General features: G+C 39.3%; 1 protein-coding gene across 1 annotated transcript in view; it reads right to left on the bottom strand.

The window, feature by feature from the left end:
* KCNQ5 (potassium voltage-gated channel subfamily Q member 5) overlaps positions 1-24,527 on the bottom strand; it is a 447,964-nt gene that overhangs the window by 139,916 nt on the left and 283,521 nt on the right. Inside the window, exon 2 of the mRNA XM_087817475.1 lies at positions 13,046-13,136. Coding sequence (XP_087673601.1) covers positions 13,046-13,136 — 91 coding nt within the window. The remainder of the gene's footprint in view (positions 1-13,045; positions 13,137-24,527) is intronic.

Raw genomic sequence — 24,527 nt, 5'->3', positions numbered from 1 at the left:
AGTAAAAAATTGGTTTTGGAATTTCATACTGCCGAAATGAAAAGATTAATTAAAATCAGAGTACTTTAATATCTCCCTGGAGGCACTGAACTTTTATACTAATTTATTAAAAATCTTGCTATTAGTTGAGGAGAGCAAAATCCGGATCTCCCCATTCATCTCACACTTGAAAGTTTTATCTTGCACCTTTTTTGTTCGAGGCATTGAGGCAAAAGTGAACACAGTAACAAAAGCCCACTGGCATTCTGGTGACAGAAACCAACAATGAAAAAGAGTCACAAATAAGCAAGAAACTATCAAACAGTGATAGATGCTACAGAGACAACAAGACAAGGTTACATGTGGAGGATTACTGCTGGCCTCTTCAGACTGGATGGCCGCTTAGTTTTCACGTATTTATGGAGGATTTCCTACACGCTAGGCATAGCAGGACACACATACTAGGAAACACAAAGACTCTGACAGATCATCCCTACTCTTATGTCATTTTCAGTCTAACAGAAATAAAATATATGTCTGGAAGCCACGATCATACTGCAGTGTGAACGCTGATGCTGGCCATTTCTTCTGAGCTGTGCTGGCCCCCAGAGCGCGGAGGGAGGGAATGCCGCATCTGCTGCAGAGTCAGGGGAAACTTCCAGGAAGAGGAGGGATGAGCTGGCACTTAAACAATGAACAGGAATGATCAAGGTAGTGAAAAGAAGTGGTAGAGCTGGACTTTTCAAATAGAAGTAAAATTAATATAGGCACAGAGGCAGTGCGCATAAAAATATGAATGGCTGAGTATTGCTGGGGTGTAGAGTGTGACTGTAAGTGTGGGTGTATGTGCGCATGTACGTACGTGCACACAGATATACATGCTTACAATGATATCTGTGTGGGAAATTTTAGGGGAAATTGGTGTTGAAATGAACCTAGAAATATAGGAAAGACCAGAGATATGTAAGAAGCCGTGTGTGGCAAGGTGAGGAATTAGATCTTTTAATTCCAAACATTATTTGAAATTTTACTTTAGGTTAAAACAGGAAAAGATAGAATAATCCAAATGTTACAGGTTTTTTACATACTGAGAAGATATCAAAAGACTTAGAGTTAAGTAAAGTGATAAATGAAGTTTATAATTATTAAATCAAATTATCTTTTTTATAAAATAAAATATTCTAAATTTGCTCGATTGTAAGTCTTAAATTTTGATTCTACCTGCAGTGCTATATAACATTATTTTTCTATCTAAACTGCATAAAAGTTTCCTTTATTAACATTTAGACTAAATTTTAAAATTTGAACTTTTGATAAGTCTATAAAGCTTAAAGATTTATTTAACATAGCTTGATAAAGGGGAGAGTAGAAAAGTTTAGATAAAGAATACTCCAAATCACCATTGATACATAGCTTTTTATTCGTTTGATTTATTTGGCCTATGGATGACCGCCCTCAACTTAGTGCAGCTGATACCTTTTACTTGAAAAGACCATATTATCAAACAGAATACAGGTACATGTCTGAGCAGGAAGAATAGATAACCTTGTGCCTGCTTACATACTGGCTTTCCAGCCACAGTGCAATAAATGCATTGCTGGTTTTAATGCAAAGCCAGGTTTTAGGGCAAGATTGCTCACTAAGAAAAAACAGGGCTTATGACGAAAATAGAGCTAGGGCAAACCACTCTAAACCTATGGAAGCAGAGATCTTACAAAAACAATAATCCTAGTAAGATTTTTAGTAGAGTTAAAAAGATATATCGACATTAGAGATACAGGAAAAAACCTGATTGCCAGATGGAGTAGGGTTGGAGAGCTGGGTGAATGGGTGAAGGGATTGAGAAGTACAAATTGGTAGTCACAAAACAGTCATGGGGATGTGAAGTACAGTGTAGGGAATGTTGTCAACAACATTCTCATAACTACGTATGGTGTCTGTCACATGGATACTAGACTTATTGGGGTGATCACTTTGTAAGTTATATAAATGTCTAATCACCATGTTGTATACTTGAAACTAACATAATATTAAATGTCAACTGTAATTAAAAGATAAAAAAGAGATGTCAACAAAATAAAGGCTATATTTACATAATCTAAAAAAAAGCCACGTCAAATTCTAATGAGGAGACGCAGCAGTAACCCTGGCCTTCGCTACACAAATGTGAAGCCAGCTTGATGGAAGGGGATGCTGGGAATGGTGCAGGTGCTGAGTTATGGTGACAAGGGCCCCGCATCACATGTCACTAGTGGAGAGAGCTGCAGGGTTTGCACAAAATGTGGTGATGCTAAAGATGGATCTCTTTCATTCATCACCTTATGTTTGTGTCTTTTACACAAAGACTGGGAGAATTGCCTAAGAGCACTTCCACGGCGGAGCAAGTGCCCACAGTGAAGAAGGCGGACAGGGGCAGCTTGCCCTCCTTCGGGCTCGCTGTGTTCAGCTCGGCTGACGTGCTTTATGTGCAGCTGCTGCTGTTTGGGAAGCTCATTGTCAACTTCCATGTTACGCTGACATCATTATCTATTTACAATCGCATGTGAGGTAATTTGAATTATGGAAATGTAAGGTAAGAGAAGGGGCTGCCTATGCATAAAACTCAAAATTCTCCACCTGATTCAGTTAGAAAAAGAATTTTAAAGAACCATCACAGGCAGGGATGGGGCCATGTGAGTATTTCAGTGTGCAGCTCGTGTGTAATGTGTGCAGTGCCTCTGGCTCACAGCCTACCTGGTGGGTACTTAGTGATCATATGATGAGTGGATAAAAAAAATGAGTCAGTGAGCAGCTCAAAGTAAAACTAAACCCTTCAGTCTGCAGAGGTGACTCAAGGCAATACTTGTCCTCACAGCATTGGACTTCTGAACGACCCAGCTGGATGCCTCCCATTTTTGAGCCCCAGCCTAGAACTCTGCATTGCTCTCTCCTGGACTCTCCAGAGGAGCTTCCCAACCTGGTCCCACAGCTCACTTGCCTCAGCTAGTTAAATGCCCATCCCTGCCTGGCAACAGCGACCCTGACTGCAATTCCCCACTGCTGTGGACCACAGGGCCAAACCAGACAATGACCCAGGAAGGAGCTTGCTGGAGAGTAGCAAATGGGCTGGCTAATTGGGGCACAAAACTTCCAGCTTCATAGATGTGTAATCAACACCCAAGTTCCCCAGTCCTTATTAGCATGGTGTCAAAGAGGCAGGGATGCTCACCACCTCCCTTTACTTCTGCGTAACACTCTCCCATTATGTTAGGGTTTCTCTTTGCATTTTATATTGATTTGTACTTGATTTCACCTGATTAAAAATGTCCAGTAGAGTCAGGGGATGGGGAGTGAGAAATAGTGAATGCCCCCTCTTGCCCTCGCTCCTAGGGGTGGTGTTGCCTCACCCCACCCCCACCTCAGCCAAGGATGGTTGACATCTGGGGTTTACATTTCCTAGTTCAGACTGTTCTGCAGAGGGCTCTCCAGGTTTCTCATGATGCTGAGCTCTTGCAGCACTGAATCTCCCTCAATTAGTCTTCAGCCAGCTGAGGCTGGAGGGCCTGTCACATGCTCAGTCTCTTTCCTGTTCTCCATTTTCCAGTAATGTTCTGTGGATTCATTATGATTTATAGTCCCGTAGGGAGCAGGTCTGCAGCATTTTCATTGAATCCAGCCGGTGATGTTGTTTGTCAAGCTGCCATTTACAGCTTGGAAATTTTTTCGCTAACCTACTATGCGGAAGCATGATGTGTCTTGTCACCTTAACTGTGACCCCTGATGTATGGCTGCAAGGGGAAGGGGGACCCCCCCCCAACTGCTTCCAGTTTTTGGCCTTATGCAGTACCAACCCAATACCCAATATATGGGCATGGTTAGTAGTAATCTATATTGAAGGTAGTTTCTGATAATCTTATTTGCGATTTTAATGAGAAATAGGTGATTTGAGATAGGTCTGTTCTCTCATGTGCCTAAGTCTTAAAGTGGAAATGAAAAAAAGTAACAAATCAACCCATTTCTCTTTCATCTCCTAATTTCATCATTTTTTCTCTATTGAACTCATGATTTCAAGGCTTTTATTTTCTCTCCAGTAGGTCAGAGGTTATAGACAAGAATGTGTTTTAGATCCGCTTCCAGGGCAGGGCAATGACTTGTTCATATTTAGGACTCCAGGCCCCAGAACAGAGGCTGGAATGTAGGCAGCACTTAATATATATTTGAATTAAAACTGCAGTGAATTAAGGGACTGGGCCCGGGGAAATCAGGCAGGATCCAGGAAAATCTCTGGAAATCCACAGGATCAGAGACCAGCTGGGAAATCCAGACTGGGATATATAAGTCAGTGGAAGATGCAGACCTAAACCAGAGAGGCAGTGAGAAGTCAGAGGGAGAATGAGAACCACAGATGGCACAAAAAGCACCTGAAACGAGGTGGGAGGCAGCACTGTGGAGCCATGGAGTATGCAAGGGGCACGCTATCTCAGTTCTGGGGAGAAACTCCCAGACTTTCTGTGAGGCACTGACCTGTTCTACAGGATTTGCAGCTTTGACTTAACCTCTGAACTACCCTAATTGCTGCAGTCCTTCCCCTCCCTCCGCTCAGACCGTCTGTTGTGTCTCAGCTTCCATCATGTTTTACATGAATGACTTCAATTGCTTCCTAAATAACTTCAATCCTGTGACTCCCCTACTCCAGGCCATGCATCTGGTTTTAATTTTGGTGCCATGTTCATGATAAGTGTGAAAATTTCAATATGAATGTTGTATAATTAAACAATTGGCCGTCTTCTTTCACCAAATATTTATTGATAACTTGCCACCAGGTACCTCTGTGTTAAGTGCTATCACTGAATCAGCTTTGGATTCTATTCTCAATAAATTTACAGCCCAACTGGTGCCTCATGTTTCTCCCCTCCACCCCTGCTTACTCCCTTTGGCTGTGTGGCCTCCCTGCCCTTCCTTTGCTCAGCAGGTGTGATCCCTCCCAGGGCTTTTGTCCTTGAGGCTCCATCTGCCTGGGACGTCCTTTCCCTGAATCTCTGCACAGCTTCAGTGAAGTTACCTCACTTCATTGAAGGCCTGCTATAAAGCACCCCTTTCCAGTGGACTTTTCTGAACATGTTATCAAAACACCCCTTCCTTTTGCTTGCTTTTCTTTTATTTATAACACTTAACATATTAATTTGCTAATTTGTTTACTATATGTTTTCCCCACAAAAATATGACTTCCATGAGGATAGACATTTTGCTTATTTCATTCATTTCTGTATCCTTACCTCCCAAAGAATGCCTCGCTCATATTGGGTGCTGCATAAAATTTCCTGAATAAATGAATAAGGGATGACATACGGTGCCAAGTAGCCAGTGCTGAGTGAGGGAAGTCAGAGGGGAGAGACAGTTTATTCCAGGAAGATGGGAGTGTTTGACCCAGGTTACAAATGGTGGAAATTACTTAAGCCTGGGAAGAGCCTAAGTGGAGGGTGTTTTTCCTTTATTGCCAACCATCTTGGACTTTGTTATTTTCTAACAGCCCTCAGCTGTTTATCATACCACCTTGTTTCTCTCTCAGTTGCATATACGTTTGTGGAGCTCAAAAGGACACAGGGGATCAGGGTAGACCTGGCTGAGTGTGGCTCACTGGGAGCTCCAAGGGTGTCTGCTCATAAAATGTCGAAACAAAATTGTGCAGAGCAATTCTGTGATACAGACTGGACCACTGGGTTAGACACCAATGCTCGCATCAGAAATGCAGAAAGTTCTTTCTTTCCTTAGTTGTAGATAGAAACCTGTTTTTTTTCAGACACTGCTTCATTATCTTTAACTTGAACAACTCTTTGCTCTAATATCTGAAATACTTTTCATAAGGCGACTTACTATATTATTATCCCTCAGTTAAGAGTCAGTGTAGGTGTTAAACTACTTCTCTTTCTCTTTCTCTTTTCAGTCATCAGCAGATTGATGAGGGTCGTTAGTCTCCATAAATCATTTTAAAGTTTATTTGTATTTTCCTTGATGAAAGACAAGCAAAGGGAAATAATTGAAGTTTTCAATGTGCATTGGGATATTCTGAGAGCTTTCTGCAGTAAATTACAGGGGTGTGATAAACAACAGGAAGCATCACTCATTCCTCATATCTGATTGTTTAATATCTTATACTCTGTCACTTCCATTACAAACATAAGATTTAATATCCTTGAATGGATTCTTACCCTTATACTCTGTTATACCTTCTTATGGTGTTTAATGCTAGAGCTTTAAATGTGAAGACTCAATGTAATCTCATTTCACACCAAATCTATACAATTTTATGTGCAAATCTCTCTACTTTGCAAGGGCAGGAAAATGGGTTTGTGACTGATTTTCCCCCTTCTACTCATACTGACGGATGGAAAATGGCAACAACCTCTCTAATTCTTCAATACTGTGTTATATCATGGATAGTTATCTAACAATTTAAAAAACCCTACAGGCATCCACATTAGAAGAAGAAAACAAACATGAAACAGATTAATTATGTAGCTGTTATTAGCTTTTCAAGAGGACTCTTCACTTTACAAAAGGATTCACTACAGAATTTCTTTAAATAGTAAGCTCCACTAGTGCATTTAAGATATAATTAGATCTGCCTAAATTGGATTTGTACACGTTTCAGGAACTGAGTCACTGTGCAGAGAAATAGCAAAGCCATGTTTGCTTTGCTACATGAAGCAAAAACAGCAAATATGCATATGCTCTATCTAGAAGGTGCCAAACACCCAGATGTTTGGGCAAACATGAACATTTGACCATGTGTTTGAGTGCTTGTCCAGATGCTCAGTACAATCCATTTGTGGTTGGGAGTCTTTCTAGCACAGTAGGATAGAGGTGCACATTCGCTGAGCCATTTTCTATCTTGCTTTTACTGCTTGTGGCTGGGCACTTCTAGAAATGACCATCTTCAGTGAAAATTTTACAAATGACAATTATCATTTTCATAAGTGGAGAGGGAGCCTATTTTCAATGTGTTGAACAATCTATATTAAAGGCCTAAAATGAATACGTTAAAATTAATCTGGAAGGCAAGAAGTTATCCAATTGAAAAGAAATACACTCTAAACAGCATTGTTCTTAAGAAGGCAGGATATGAAATGCTAAAATATACAACCTCAGGTAATGAAATCAAAACAAGTCAAAACAAAACTTTCCACTCTAGTTAAACCTAGAAAGAGGAGCACTCCCTTCAATAGCATAATGCTCATTGGAACAAAGTGGGCTGGGACTAGAAGACATAGTTTTTTACACCTGAACATTTACCCCACAGGTCAGGATGTTGATTGTTGACAAAACAGTATTTAGAATTCTTGATATAAAGACCTTATAGTGGCCTGGATTGATATACCCATTTGTGATAACTTTGTAAGTGGTTCTTTATGAAAAAAGAAACTGACATCCCTAGCAAAAGGATGTAGGCATCACTTGGCATATTCAGAACCAAAAAGAAGCCTTAGACATCAGTGCTTCACTGACTGGAGGAAAATGCACTTTGGTAGACCTGTCAGTCTTGATTAAGAAGCAAGAGAATGAGATTGCTGGATGCCTTGAAGACAGTCCAGGTTGTCAGTCAGCCAGGCCATGGAATCCTGGCTCTCTCTTATGTTGGGTGCATGATCTTGCAATTTAGTGAGCCACTCAGTAAAATGGGAAGAGTAATATTTATATTGCAAGATTTTTTCTTTTAATAAGAAATCAATGAGCCATAAATAAAAGTTATTTAAAAGTGCTAGCTCCCTTTCAGTTTTGAAGAATTTACAAAACATAGGAAATTAACACCAGCTTTTAATTGTCCTTGGTATTTGGGCACACAGATCTGTGTCATCATCTAGAGTTCATAAGTTTTATCCTCAGAGCGAGGGCAGAGTGAGGGCAGAGGAGGTACCCCAGTCAGATCCTCAGCTATTCCGGCCCAGTGCCCCACTCAGAAGAGCTTACAAAACCATGGCATTGTCATCAGCTACATTTATCAAAACACTACAATTATCACTATGTTTCATTAGTCATCAAAAATAAGAGGTTATTATGAACACAAGCTTCATGCTGAGCACATACCATGGAGTCAATTATAGTTAAATGAACATGTTTGTGCAGAAAGTTGCCCTAATTAACAGTATTTGTGATGAGAAAACTCTTGCAAAAATACCTGTTTTCTTTTAGAAAAGTATATTTTACCAAATACAGTATTTTCAAATATTCCACGGTTCATCATGGTTCACAGTGTCTCTAAAATGGGGAGACAAAACAACAACAGCACACCCCCAAATGAAAGAATAAGAAAAGTCTCCAGAAAAAGAGCTAAATGAAATGGAGATAAGCAATCTATCAGATACAGAGTTCAGAATTCTGATTGTAAGGATGCGCAACAGCATGAAAAAGATATGGAAACTATGAAGGAAATTAAGAATGACATAGCATAAATAAAGAATACATTGGAAGGAATAAACAGCAGATTAGAGGAAGCTGAAGATCGGATCAGTGAATTATAAGACAGGGTAGAAAGAAAATCACTCAATCAGAGGTCCAAAAAGAAAAAAAAATTAAAAAACAGGAGGACAGTTTAAGGGAGCTGTGGGACAACATGAAATGTAACAATATTTGCATCATAGGAATGCCAGAGGAGGTTGAAAGTAAGCAAGGGTTAGAGAACCTGTTTGAAGAAATAATGGTAGAAAACTTCCCTAACCTGGTCAAGGAAAAAGTCACACAAGTTCAGGAGGCACAGAGAGTCCCAAGCAAGAAGAATCCAAAGAGGCTCATGCCCAGACACATCATAATTAAAATGCCAAAAATTCAAGACAAAGAGAGAATATTAAAGGCAGTGAGAGAAGAGCAATTTGTTACCTATAAAGGAGCTCCCATAAGGTTGTCAGCTGACTTCTCATCAGAAACTCTACAGGCCAGAAGGGAATGGCATGTATTATTCAAGGCAATGCCAAACAAGGATCTGAAACCAAGAATACTCTATCCAGCAAGGCTATCATTCAAAATAGATGGTGGAATAAAGTCCTTCCCAGGCAAAACAAGGCTAAAGGAGTTCATTACCACCAAACCAGCATTGCAGGAAATGTTAAAGGGACTGTGTAATTAGAAGTAGAAATAGAAGCATTGCAAGAAATGTTAAAGGGACTACTGTAATAATAATAAGAAACAGAGAGAGAAACATAGGCATAAAGAATTAAAATGGCAATAAATAAGGACCTATCAATAATAACCTTAAGGACTTTAAGGGAGAGATCAATAGCAATACAGTCATAGTTGTGGACTTTAACACCTCACTGATTTCACTGGATAGATCTTCCAGACAAAAAGTCAACACAGAAACAGTGACTCTAAATGGCACACTAAATCAGGTGGATTTAATTGATATTTACAGAACATTTCACCCAAAAGCTACAGAATATACATTCCTCTCAAGTGCACATGGGTCATTCTCAAAGACAGACTACATTTAGGACACAAAACAAGTCTCTACAAGTTCAAAAAGACTGAAATCATATCAGGCGTCTCAGATCACAATGGCATGAAATTAGAAATCAACTACAGTAAAAACACTCAAAAACATTCAAACACATGGAGGCTAAATAGCATGTTATTCAACAATGAATGGGTTACCAATATGATCAAGATAGAAATAAAAAAATTCCTGGAAACAGGTGAAAATGAACACAAAACAACCCTAAATCTATGGGGCACAGCGAAAGCAGTCCTAAGAGGGAAGTTCATAGCACTACAGGCCTACCTCAAAAAGCAAGAAACATTTTTAGTAAACTGTCTAACTCTACAACTTAAAGAATTAGGAAGCTCCCCTGTGAAGTCGCCCTGACTAGGGCTTTTGTTTGCTGGGATTTTTTTTATTACTGCTTTGATTTCAGATTTCATCAGTTGTTATCATCCTATTCAGGTTTTCTGATTCTTCCTGATTCAGTTTTACATGATCTCACTCATATGTGGAATCTAATAAACAAAATAGACTGAGGAGCACAATAGATCCAGAGACATAGAAGCATGGAACAGACTAATAAATCTCAGTGGGAAGGTGGGGGTGGGGTAGTGGGTGGGGAGAGATTAATCAAAGAACTTATATGCATACAGGCGTAACCCATGGACACAGACAATAGTGTTGTGAAGGCCTGGGGTGGTGGTGTGGATGCAGGGTGGAGAGGATCAATGGGGAAAAAAGGGGGATATATGTAATACTTTCAGCAATAAAGATAAATTAAAAAAAAGAATACACTTTGGGTTAAAATACACCCTGACAATTTATCACTATAGCACAAATACAGGAGCATAAGCAAACCCTCTCCCTATGGGAAAGCCATGCAGCAATACCTTTTTGAGACGATGTACCTGCAATGCTTACCACCAAGCTCAGAACAAAGGCCTCATTTGCATAAAGAGACTAAATCCAAAGGCATTCAAGACTGAAAGAAGATATACAAATGGCAAACAGGTACATGAAAAGGTGCTCATCAGCATTTATCATCAAGAAAATGCAAATCCAAGCCACAGTGAGATATCACCTCACACCTGTAAGAATGGGTATTATAAAAATGACAAGAGATAACAAATGCTGGCCAGGATGTGGAGAAAAGGAGTTTATTACCACTCTTGCACTGTTGGTGAGAATGTAAATTGGCAAAGCCACTATGGAAGACAGTATAGAAGTTCCTCAATAAATTAAAATAGAACTGCCATATGATCCAGCAATCCCACTTCTGGGTATATACCTGAAGGAAATGAAATCAGAATCTCAAATAGGTATCAGCACTCCCATCTTCATTGCAGCATCATTCACAAAAGCCAAAACATCAAACAATCTAAGTATCCATCAATGAATGAATGCATAAAGAAACTGTGGTATATATACAATGAAATATTCAGCTATGAAAAGGATATTGTGCCATTTGTGACAACATGGATGGACTTTGAGGGCATTGTGCTAAGTGAAATAAGTCAGGCAGACAAAGACAAATGCTGTATGATCTTATTTATATATGGAAACTAAAAAACAGACAAACAAAAAACCCCAAACCAAACTCATAGAAACAGAGAGAAGATTAGTGATAGTAGGGGAGGAGATGGGGGAAATGGTGAAGATGGTCAAAGGGTACAAGCTTCCAGTTTTAAAACAAGTAAGTCCTGAGGCTCTAATGTACAGCATGGTGTCTGTAGTTGACAATACTGTATTGTATACTTGAAAGTGCCTAAGAGAGTACATCTTAAAAGTTCTCACCACACACTCACAAATGGTACTATGTGAGGTGACAAAGTGTTAATTAACTTTATTGTGGCAATCATTTTGCAACATATACATATATAAAATCAACAACACATTATACATCTTCAACTTACATGATGTTATATGTCAATTATATCTCAATAAGGCTGGCAAAAAAGAAAAGCCTGAGGTATGTGTGACAACATCTACATTTTTATCTTCTCAAATGCTCTCTAGTTACTAAACTCTGATTGTTTAGAAGTTTTAAAATCAAGATATTAATCAGCTTTGGGCTTTTTACTAACATGGGTTCCTTTGGATTATTTACAAACTCATTAGCAATGACTGAGTTTATATTTCAGAGATTTAGAAGAGGTAAGCCTAATATTTTGGATTCCTGACCTGGTTAGAGAAACCTTTTTGTGGCATTCCTATGTTTGATTTACTCATACTGTTTATTGTTGGTCATGAATTGGATCCAGTTTTTCATGTTCCCAAGTCTAACAATCAGATTTATTTTTCACTCTAAAATCCCTAGTTGTAGTTCTGTATATAAACGTAAAAGCCAGCTGTGCCTTAGACCTTGGCCGCAGTTCATTTGTTGTTATCAAAGGGGTGCATGAGGCTAAAAGGCCACTTGTGATCCAAAGCGGAAACCTTGTAAATGGAACAAATCCCCAGTGTGCTCTTTGGTCTGTCTATCTGCTCTGTATGTTGAGTTTCGAAAGAGTAACCTTATCATTAGCAATATACAGCTGAGCACAATTTATATGGAAACAAATTGGAATAGATTTGTTGGAGGCTCAAAAATGATTTCTCTCTGTTGTAGAACTGAGACTTGATGAGGTCTTGGTAACATCAAGCACAAACTACCTATCTGAAAACAGGTAAGAAGAGCAGCTGTCCTCTGCTCCAGTTATCCTAATTGACATCTTTCAGTTTTCACCTTCAAGGCAAGAAAAATCTTCTTATATTAAATGCTTACTGCTGATATAACCAATCTCTGTCTATTAGGGCACACAGCCATCTTACCCTATCCCCTCTTTCTCTCTCTTCCTTTGTAGTTCACCACGTTTTGCGGTGAAAGCGAGTTCCAGTTTAGAGTTCATTCAGACAGTTCTGAGACTGTCAAGACTGATACTTTTGGACTAAGCAAGAAGGGTCAAAATAGATGCGATTTGAGGATACAGTGCTATAGTTTAGTTGTACGAGAAAGTATAAGAGCTCAAAAGTTCCAGAATCATTCAGAATAAATTATCTTGGGTCTTTTTCCATTTTAAAATAAATTGGGCAATTCCGTGTGGTTGAGGATTGACAGCAAAATGTACAATTTCTCACCAGGTAACTCATAATGCATTCTGTTGGTTGAAAAGAGCATGAAGGAGTGTGTGGTTTTTTTAATGAGGCGCTATATTCCCATAGTTCTTGGCCAATTATACTTAGCTACTGCTAAACTGTGGTTATTGGAAAACGCTCTCTATCTTGTAACTTTTAGCCATGTAATGAGAGATTTCGTGACTCTTCTTATAATTTGTTACCATAGATAAACATCATTAAAACTGCTTCTGAGTATTTGTTTCCATTTGTGATGTAACTATAAGACAAGCGACTGCTCTTTAATAGCAATCCTGAACATTTCTATATATTCCTGAGGATTGACCAAAGGTAAAGATGGTAGGCAAATGTTTCAGTGATCTGTGAAACTTTTATACTTCACAGTAACTCTCTTTTTCTAGATAGAACTTTTTGTGGGGTAAAATGCATTGCATAAATATTATAGACAGTTCTTATGTTACATAAAATTTATGTACACTTTTGTTCGTAGGTTTCACTTACCAGAATCAAGAGGCAACTTGAGGCCAATTTCGTGTGCTCAGGGATGGTGGAAAACACTGACAAAATCAAGCAACCAAAGACAAGGAGAAAGCTGTAAAACAACAAAAAAGAAATCAGATGAGAACCTTGCCTTATCAAGACAGACTTAATGTCTTCTTTCTAATGAATGAAGCAGCAGATCCATTTTGAATCGGCATTGATTAAATCGTAAACACCCTGGAAGGGACCAGCCATTTTTAATAGCAAAATACAACATGATGTAGGGTGCAAATGGGGTCTTTTGCAACTTTATTGGTGAAGAGAAGTTTATATATGTGCACGTAAATGTCTACATCTTAGAATCTGTGAATTTCCCATAAACGCCTTCCCCAAGTAGGTGCCCTGAGAAAGGCCCAAGCTGTGTTCTTGCTCTGCTATCCAGGGAGCACGCACCACAGTCTCTCTCCCTTCAAAGAAGCCAAATCTGCCTCACGTTTAGCAGTTCTGGTGACGCATCAACTGTTCTAAGTGGTTGTTACTAAGCCCCCTGGCTCATTTTCAGAGTCTGAGATATTGCTCATAGATGATTGTTTTCTATTTCTTTATAATAATTATAAGAATAAAAAAGGGAAGGAAATGATTTCCTCCAATACCCATGTGCTTTCTGTTTCCTTACAGTCCAACTACTAGAGAAAGGAGCCTTCCCCTCTGTCTGCCCATGCACAATGATAGGGAGCAGGTTTTTCTACCAATTAATCTACAGAGATTTTTATTGCCAGAAATATGGAACTTCTCAGGTCCGGAGAGGGAGGAGAGTTCCCAAAGAAATGTCTAAGAGAAAGGGAAGGCTCTGTTTTAAAGTTGACGTTATTTATCCTGAAATGCAAGATTAAAACAACAGCAACGACAAAACCCAAACATCAATACCCGAGCTAATTGTTCTAGGCCACATTTTTTACTTTTACTCATCTCTGAAAAGTTCATATGATAATCTCCCTGAAATTATCAGTTTCCATGTTCTTTAGAATGGCAGTGGAGCTAGTCCCCGCCTCTTCTTGGCTCTTCTTGACAAGTCTTACTGCACTTGCCTGGGAGCTCCCAAGGGCTTATAGCCAGAGATTGGAGAATTATGGTCTTGGGAACAAATCTGGCCTCCATGCCTGTTTTTATAAATAAAGTTTTATCGGCACACAGCTACACACATTTGATTGTGTATTGTCTATGGCTTCTTTTATGCTACAACTGCAGAGCTGTGCGGCAGAGACAGTATGGTGCACAGGACTAAAATATTTACCCTAGGGCCCTTCAGAGAAAAAGTTTCCTGACTCCTAACTGATACCATGTATTCTTTATCTTGTTATATCTATTGCAACACAGAAGTAGAGTGCAAGTTCATAACTGCTTATATTCTATGTGCAGAAAATAATTACCAACACCCACAGAGGGTTTTCTAGAAGCTGAACACAGGGCTAACCAAGCCCCTTTCACATGCATTAGCCACACTGTCCTCACAAATTTTTGGAATAGAAATATCATTATTCCCATTTTACAGATATGGAAACTGAGAATTAAGGACATTTTGTAACTGATTCAAGGTTGTGTAGCAGAAAGTGGGTTCAGTCCGTCCTGGCAATCTGTCGTGTCAGTATAAGCATGCATAGATGAGAATGGCAATAACACTGTTGGCTCAGCAAGACTTTGGAGGATACTTCTCTAGCTCTTCAAACTGAGAGGGAAGTAGCTATCATTCCAAATAGAAGTCTCTAAGGGAAAGGAGTTCATTAGTGCAAAGCATCTACTACACAATGTTAATAACTACTCATCATACTTTTCACTCATGCACATTATGATTCAAGATACTTTAGATTATTAAATTGGTTCTAATGGCCTGGAAATTACAAACTAGAAATTAAATTCCATTGCACCTATATGACCTGCAAACTCCTAATGAGAAGATGAACATTAGGGATCACTAAGGTAGTCTGGAGGCTGACGTGGCATCAAATAAAGACAGTCACACGTTTCTCCTCTGGTAAGTGCCCGTTATCTAGATATGCCCATGAGTCCAGGCTTCCCAGAAAACATTAGGGAAAGCAAGCAGGGGAGATTTAATCACTAAGACACCTTCTTCCTCCAAAAGCATCCCAATGGTAGTAGCTATGTTTGTATTCAAAACAGATCTATATCATGATTCTTTTTGCTGGTTCCTTCTTCATCAATCTTTTTTTTGCTTAATATTTTTACTTCTTGTCACTATTTTCCCCATTTTCCTTGAGTTGATTTTACCCTTCTAACAAGAGTAGTTTCTGTACTAGAATTCTGTTATTGCTATAGGGGCCCATCTGAAGACTACAAGTCAAGACCACCAATGATCCAGCTGCCCAAGGGGCTATGGATGGACAAATACATTTATCAATTCATGAATTCCTTCCCCTTTTCTTTCCCATAGCCACTCATCCACTTATCCAATCAGAAAATATTGATTATGTATATAATCCTAGGCTCAGCCTTGGGGATATAGCAATAAACAGGATTCTTTTTTTTTTTCCCTTCAGAATTTAGGATTCGTTGAGGCACACAGAGTACTAAACAGATGTAAATGGAAAATTAAAATTCTGAATGATGATTGCAAAGATAGGAAAAATACAAGGCGTGACAGAAGCACAGAGGTTAGGCAGGACTGATGATACTTAATTTGTGGGGTCAAGTACAAAGTGAAAATGCAGGGACTTTTGTTAAAAAATTATTAAGAATTTCAAAATGGTGACAGAAGACTATGACACCAAGTGCGGCGCCCTTCTAAGTGTTGGGTCTGGGGGACTGCACAGTTTGCATGCCCATGAAGCCAGACGGGGTTAGGAAAGACTTTCTGGAAAAAGTGCTGACTAGACTCAGCCCTGAAGGGCCAGCAGGAGTCAGTCTGCACAGTGGTTGGAAAGTCTAGTCCATGAGACTAAGGGCTAAGGCCAGGCGCAAGCGCAGTGTCACTGAAATTCACTAGTTAGTAAGTTAGAGTTAGCGAACACTGCTAGCCAGCTTATCCTCCAGCGGTACGTGGAAAGTGTGGGGTAGGCATTCCTGCAAATTCTTTCTCTGTAGAGGAGTCATTTCAGTTCACCTGAAGACAGGCAGTAGTTACCTGTTGTCAAAGACACTGTGCCAAGCACTGCCGAGGTACAAGGATGAATTAAGGCAGGCCCTACCCTGAAGGAATTTAAAATCTAGTGCAGTGGGTGAGGGGAACACAGGGATCATCATGAAGGGTCGAGGCAGAGAAGTCCTGAGAAAAACACTATAGAGGCTGAAGTGGGGAGGTTTTATTCCACCAAGTCCGGAATGGTGAAAGCACATCAAAAAAGTCTTCAAAAACGGGTGTTGCTTGAGATGGTCTTTGAAGGAAGGGTAGGGTTTCAACCAGAGCAGCTTTGGGAGAAACACATTCTAGAAGGAGGGTACCTATGAGAAAGGCAACAAGCCAGAAAATCAATGAGGTAAAATATTTGCTCGGTGTTTTATGGAACAAAAAGTTATCGAGTTTGACTGCAGCACAGGGTCAGGCAGGTGGCTGAATTGGGAGCCTGGGGACATGATGGGGGAGAGGTTGTATGGCAGGGTCTGTCTTTATTTCAGTGGAGTTGCCCTCTGGTAAATCAAGCTGCCAGCAGCCTACCTTAGGATGCATTTACGAGTAATGGTGATCTAGGCCAGGTTGTAAAGTAACTGGTGGAAATGAGAATGGAATAGAGAGGCAGACTGGAGGGATGCTAGAAATACAGGAGCTCTCTGCCTTTCCGACTTATTAGGTCGGGGGGTCAACTTTGGGAGGGAGGGGTACTGGTTAGAAAGTCTGAAGTTTCCATACCTAGTTATTGGTGATGTTCCTAACAAGTCAGGAGGAAAAACTGATTTTGAGAAGAGGAAAAACCCAGTTTTAGGCACCCACATAGATCATGCTCTAAATCTTGGGCACGCTGCCTGGTTGGAGATATGGAAGTACTTTTTTACTAGAGGAAGTTAATGTATGGAACATGTTATCCTCAGGAAAGTACAGACCAAGCACGTAAGGTTTAGGCAAATAAGCGTAAAGGATATTTGGGGAACATTTCGAGATCTTGGAGAGTGACATCATGGAGAACAAAGAATACGTTTTGCTATGAATTGGCAACTGATACCACTGCCAGGGACATACTCTCTGGCTGGGGAAGCACTGAACTGTCATAGAATGACCCCTCTGAGCTGACAGTGTTCAGGCGTCAGGCTCATTGACACTGACACGGTACCCTGCTGGGGTGTGAATGTCGCTCTGCTGACATCATTGCTTCTGAGGGTCTCATGCACTTGTGTGCATACTGACAACTGACCACATCCCCACTCCACCTCTCTACAGGCTGAATAAAAGTGGGAGCAGAGGCAGGAGTCATTGGATGCAGGGTGTCTTAATCTAGGGTCCATGGGTCTCCAAGGGGTCTGTGGAGAGAATTTAGGGGGCTGTGAACATAGATGGGAAAAAATTCCATTTTTATTTGTCATTAACCATGGCAACAAACCGTGATGGTATTAGCAGTACTTATGACTTTCCCATTCCTAGAAATCACAGATATTTTCATACCTCATTTTACAATTGTAGATGAAACCATAATTGTTTCATCTTGAATACTTATTGATTTTGCTCATCACTATTCCAGGTTTATGGTAGTTATTAGACTCACTGCCGGGGGCTGTGTTTATAATGCATTAATAAAGGAGCATGTGTATTACTATACTAGAAACTTCATTAATATTTTAATAATAGCATTTCAACATAACTTTTTTATTTTGTAATCACATGTGTTTTATGCATTTAAAAACATTGTTCTGAGGAATGGTTCATAGGCTTCATCAGGCTGCTGAAGAGTCCATGGCCCATACAAAAATTCAGATGCCTGTGGTGGGGGATTAGGAAGGCAGGGCCTGAGAACTGGAAAATGGCTCATTTTGGCATGGATCACCAGCTTACTCAGGTAAGTTTTAAGATAAGTTTGAAAAAATAGGGATATTTTTTCTTTTATACATTAATCCTGAGATATCATAAGATCCATATTCCTTCAAAATTATTCTGTAACAGCCATTGGCCTTTATTTTGCCAGAAGCAATCATTTCTATTTTGTTTCTGAAGAAATTCTCTTTGATGTAGACCTTTTGACGAAAATTCTTCAGAAAGCACTAATTATTATAAGAGGAGAAGAGGGAATTTATGGTAAAAAAAATACCATCAGTTCAAAGGCCTCTAAATGTACCCGAGAAAACCACCACCAACTTTTCTTGTGGGTTAATTAAGAATCAATTTGTCAGATTTAATTTGATAAAAAAGCTTTACTTGGAAATATCATGGTGCTTGTGGGACAGATGATGCCCAGCTTCCAAAGCTCGTGCTTCAAGCATGGGTTCATTTAGCAAGAATTAAAATGATATGAAAACAAAGCATTTGGAAAAGCTCGGCTGATGCTTCGTCAAATGAACCATGGCAAGTTACACAAGGTCGTGCACAGAAACACAACGCCCCACTCACAAGCAATTATGAATAATGCAGTGAAGAAAGGAGAAGCAGAGCTGGTGTTTAGAGCAGACATCTCAATGAGTTTAGCTCAGTGAAACAGGCAAATGAATAGCATGGGCGCTGTGGACTGAAACCACCACACGTTTCCACCTAGAAGGTACTCTCTGCAAGTATTTGGATGGCCATCAGCTCTCCATGGCACCACTGGCTGCGTAAGTGAACCATCAAGAAAGCTTCGGGGGCAGAGAGATCTTAAATGTCTTAAATGGAGAGCAATCTTGGGATAAAAATAAAAAATGCCATGAAGAAGTAGCTATAAAGTTTTCCTAAGTAATTAATTCTTCAGAAATAACTTCCAAAGGAAATTCAAGTCCTGTCTCTGACTTTTTGTAGTAGTTTTGATAAAGTGTGTATTTCAGCACATTTGATGGAAGTCCTCGTGAGTGCATCGTGAATTATGATGGCTGGGGTACACATGCTAGCATTAGTGACTGTAGATGACCCACTGGCTGGCATGACACCTTCCTGGAGATCATGCTGCCTAATGAAATGAAAACCTTACCATCAGAGGAATGGATAAAACCAATTTTTTTTCTTTCCAGCATCCCAAATTTACCTTTCTAAACTTGGCACTTTGCGAAACGTGCTTCTGCATAATTTTTCCATACAAGAAGGGCATTTCACACATGAAGTCTATCCACAGCAAAGCACTGGAGTGTTTTATAATATCCTTGATGAAAAGAGAAGAAATTCAGGCAGGATAATATGACTCTTGGGAGGATTTGCACCTGGTGAAAAGTCTCCAGAGACAAGCCACAGTTATCTTGTAAGAAACCTCTGAAGATGAATGTCTTGAAGCAGTTGAAACTCCATGATCCATCAAACCAAAACATAATCTGGTGCTCCTGGAAAAAATGATGGGGTTTCGCTTTATGGAGACAATGATCTTTTCAACATATTTCTCTCCTTGCCTTGACTGCTAGGAAGCTTAGAGGTGAATTAGTGAGCCATGTTAATAATGGCGCCGATCCTTCTGGAATACATGTTTACGGATTAACTTCATTTCTGATTTCTTTATATCACCCTATCACTACCTTACCTTTACTGTATCATTTCAGTCACAAATATTTACAGATATTGGGAACTTAGGCATGGTCTGTGCCTAACAGAGCTTTCAGTTTAGTGGGAAGACAGACCTTTGCTTATTTTTATCCACATGTATTTTGTTAGCAGACTCAAGTCTTTTCTGGATGATACTTTCTGGGTATTTGGGATATACTTGACTAAATACGAAAGTGATAAAGATGTGGTTTTGGCTATCACTTCTCTTCCCTTGGAAAGAGATGCAGCTTAAAGGTGCATTCTTTCTAAAGAAGCAAGTGACACCATTGGCTCAAATTCAACTGAATGGAAACTAAACCTAACAGATTTCTCTCACTTGGACTTCTGAAAAGTTTTGACATTCATTATTTTTACTTTGTATTATGTTAATTTTGATTCATTTATACGTAGCATGAACTACAAACTCCCTGCTCCAAGAGTCTCCAAATGTCCTACTTTTGTCTTCCGAGATTTCTCACAAACCCTGTGGCTCGTCTCTGGAGACTTTGCACCAGGCACGAATCCTCCCAAGAGTGGTGTCATCCTGCCTGAGTTTCCTCAAGGATATTATTAAACACTCTCCCCAGTGCTTTGCTGAAATTAAGATATTTTATCTACTTTATTCCTCTGCTACAGCAAACTGTCAAACCTTTTGAAAGAGGAAATAAGCATAGTTTAGTGTTTCTTGCTCTTGTGGATTTGTGTTGCTTTCTAGAAATCCTAGTCGTTTTTTTGAAGTGATTAGAAATCATGTGCTTACTGTTCTATCTGGGATATTTCTAGTTGTTACCGGGCTTATCAGTATACAAAGTACAGAGTCCTTTTTGTTACTCTTTTTGACACTCAGAATATTTTCTTCTCTCTGATCATTTGGCACCAATTGCATTTTTCAAGATTTATTAAAATTTATTAAAAGTTCTTCATTTTCATCCACAAATCCTTTGGTGCCTTGTAGCATAATAAATATGGACTCAGCAACACTAACTCATTAAAAATGGCCAATACTTTGCCCATTATATAATTTCATTTTCTCTGAACCATATTTAAAAAATTCCTTTTAGTTTGAAAAGCATGCTTTTTGATGAAAACAAAAAGCAATAGGTTAGGACTTGAATAGTTCTGTTTTCTCTGTGCTATTGTAACAACACTGGTCCCCAACAGTAGGACTGTATCTTCTCTATTCCTATTTTTTGTTTTCAAGGGGGGAAAAGACCTTTTTTTTTTGGTGTGTGTGTGTGGTATGTTCTGGTTTATCTGGCTTTTAAACCACCTGAAATTATTCTTAAAGACTGTGGTTCTTTTTAAAAAAATGTGTTCTTAGTTACATGTCTTCCATTTTCTCTCTGTTTAAATATGCATAGTAAATATCTGAGTTCTTTAGAGAATTTCTGGGTAGAATGTCTGGGTAGATAAGATTGATTTCTTTCAATGCTCTTTTCTAGCTCTCCAAATAGGTCTCTTTCTAGGGTTTCAAATCTTTTGTTTTTACTATTATTAAAATTGTTTTCCTGAAGCAAACTCATAGACACAGAGAACATTTTGATGGTTGGTGGATGGGTAGAAAGGGGAAGGGGTTAAAATGTACAAATTCCCAGTTATAAAAACAGTTACAGGTTTGTAAAGTACAGTGCAGGGGATATAGTCAATAATATTGTAATAACTATGTATGGTATCAGATGGGTACTAGGCTCATTTATATAAATGTCGATTCACTATGTTGTACACCTGAAACTAATATAATATTGTATATCCATTGTGATTAAAAAAAAAAAATTTGTTTTCTTGAATTCTATGTTCTCTGTCCGTGTTTTTTATAAAAGGATAGTACCTCCTTGGGAAGTGATCTCGAGATGGGAAAGTTCAGATTTTTCAATTGTTGTCCCATCTCCGGGTACCTATCACAAGTCTGAGTTCCATGAAGACACTCATTTGGTCTAAAATCAATTGAACAAATCATGGCCTATCAAAATTAAATCAAAAATTTATTTTTTTGATAGCAGTCAGAAAGCACATTTTTTCATCCTGGTAGATGGTGTAGGCAGACGATGGCTGTGTGGAGTGACTGGTAATGAATGGTCTTGCTGAACTGAACAAGGCAACGTGAACATTATTTCTTAAAGGGCCTGAGGTCTGCAGTTTAGAAACCATCAGTCAGGTCTTGCCTCTGTAAGCTCTGCTTCTGTGTCCTTTCCAAAAAACATTAACTGAGATTGAAAAGTGGTGTGTAGTGTTGTGAGCAACAATGAATTTAAAATAAAAAACAAAAACAGTCTTTCCTACTGTCATATATTCAATGAATGCAACAGGAAAGCATTCTGTTTTTTAAATTTTATGTTCTTAATATATATTTTATATTCTTGTTACCTTGTTATATTTTCCTCTGAGCAAACAGTACCATCTGGAACTCTTATTTACTTTGGTCTCCTCCGCTGGAATGTAAGCTCAGTGAGGGCCGGAGTCATTTCCCTTGTTCACCACTTTATTTCTAGTAACCAGAATCAGGCCTGGTACAAGTACTGATAAATTCATTCATTCATGCAACATGTAGTACCCAGGGCCTGCTATGTAGGACAGAGTGTTTCAGGTGCTGGACGTATAGCAGTGAATAAAATAGACAAAAATCTCTGCCCTTACCGACTTTACATTCTAGTAGGAGACTGGGTCATAAACAATGTAGATAAACAGAACGTACACAGTGTTAGAGAGTGACAACCGCTAAGCAGGGGAAAAACCTCCACTCACAGCAGAGGAGGGCAGGATGCAGACTTCGGGGGATTTGCAAGTTTGGACAGAGTGCCAGGGAAGGTCTTACTAAAAAGGTGGCATTTATTGAATTTCAGAGTGAAATTCCACGCTCCATTGAGCCATAGCGATAGCGCATTTGGAATTCAGCCTGCATAGGCCTTCCAGTCCTGCTCCCTAAAGAACTGCTTTCATCATGCCAATTCCTGTTTTAAAACGTATGGTTCCTCTCCCTTGCCGTCATGCCCAGACTCCTTTGTCTGGTTTCTAAGATCCCCACCAGAACGTTAATTCCTCCATTCTTCCAGAGAGGCCCTCTGGGCAGGCCTGTCTCCTTTCTATTTTCTGCACAGTGTCGCGCTGTAATATAATAATGTGATATAATAAGGGGACGTCACCCTTCTGTGTGCTGCTTCTCCTGCCTGCAGCCACAGTCAGCTAGTCACAGTCAGTGGTCTGTCTCCAGGCTCCAGCTTTCTGTCCCATTTAGCCTCACAAACCTCATTGCCTCTCCCCTCCAGCTGTTGTAACAATGAAATGAGAGCATCAAACTCAGAAATTTGTCTTTTAACATAACCAATAAATACATAAATATATAAATGAGTTAAAAATTCTCACTGAGCATCAAATGGACACGTAATTGCTCCCTAATTCCAACAAGTTTTGATTAACACGGAATATTATTAGGACCAAGAATTAAAGTGACTTATCTAAAATCTCTGCTTATCAAGCAGGACATTTGAAAATGCAAAACATGAAGCAACGCTCCACAAGGTCTGAGATGCTGAAATACTTTGACCGCATGTCTAAGCAAACCCTTGAGAATGACAATGTCCTAGTTGGGTTCGAACCTGTGCGATGGCGTTCTCAAGGTGGACCCGTCAGGGTATCTTCCCGACGCACAGCAGCTTCGGTGAGCTAAACCTCAGGGTGTTGTCCCTCCTTACTCCAGTTTCTGGGAAATGACTCGAGGCTGCCCTAAATAAGTGGGTAGCTGCACTGTGCAGCTGCTGGGCTGCAGTCAGTTCGTGGGTATGAGTTAAATTGCCCAGGCAGAGATTCACCATTAAAATGACCATGAAAGACTGCTAACCCAGGCGGTCATGCTAAGGAACAGGCAATCTGCTCCACCTGACTGAGAAAGGGGCCTCATCAGGACCACGTGCTAATTATAGCCATGAATGAAATAAAAGTTATCCCTAAAGGGTGAGAAAGAGACAATATTTGTAAAATCTATGTGAATGTTCCTTTTAAAGTCATCTTTTCAATAGATAATTTTGGTGCTGACACCATGGAAAGTAATCCAGTCTAATAGTTTTGATAATATGAGCCCGTGTGGATTAAATTTTCCATGCTTTGTTTTGAAGGGTCTGTTTATGCAAGAAAGTGAGTTATGGCAAAGGTTGAAAACATATGTTAAAAGATGTTTGACAATAGTTGTCTGGCCTAAATCATTTTTCCATAAAAAAGATTGTAAATTTACTAGACAAATAATGCCTTAATCATTGCAATTTTATGTGAATATATAATAACCATTACATTATGTGAAAATGAAAAATAGAAATCCTGAAATACATTTATTTAATATTATTATTGCGAACAAAAGTAAAAGGGGTTAGAAATAGGCTGAAAGTTATCTTCCCCTGGAATCAAAAGTGTTACTTTTAAAGTACTATATTTGATAATAAAAATTCTATTATTATTTTGGTTCCTTTCAAATGATTAAACCCATATGATCTAATTGCTTTAAAAATAGGTTTTCCCTGAAAGGTTTCCGGAGAGCATTCACACTTCATGGGAAATCTCCGAGCAGCTCTTTGTTGCGCATACACACTAGAGGACCCATTGCTTCTCATGCAATGAGAGTTTTAAAGCTCTCACAGAGTAAAAACTTGCAACCAAATGAAGCCAGGTTAGGCTATGAGGGCTCTGGTTGTGGAGTGGGGAATTGCTACTGATTTTCTCTACTCTATTTGGCTTACAGAAATAAAGTAGTAAAGTAACTAAAACAGCAGAAAACAAAATCTTCCTGAGCAGTTAAAGGACTTTTGGCAGTAGACTTTATGATGTGGTACAACATCAGGAAAAAATAAACCCAGCAGACAGATGTCTCCAGAGAGTAAT

Source organism: Miniopterus natalensis, chromosome 5 (genome assembly GCF_054644295.1).
Source record: "Miniopterus natalensis isolate mMinNat1 chromosome 5, mMinNat1.hap1, whole genome shotgun sequence".
NCBI classification, from domain to species: Eukaryota; Metazoa; Chordata; class Mammalia; order Chiroptera; family Miniopteridae; genus Miniopterus; species Miniopterus natalensis.
This window is presented reverse-complemented; position numbering and strand designations above follow the sequence as displayed.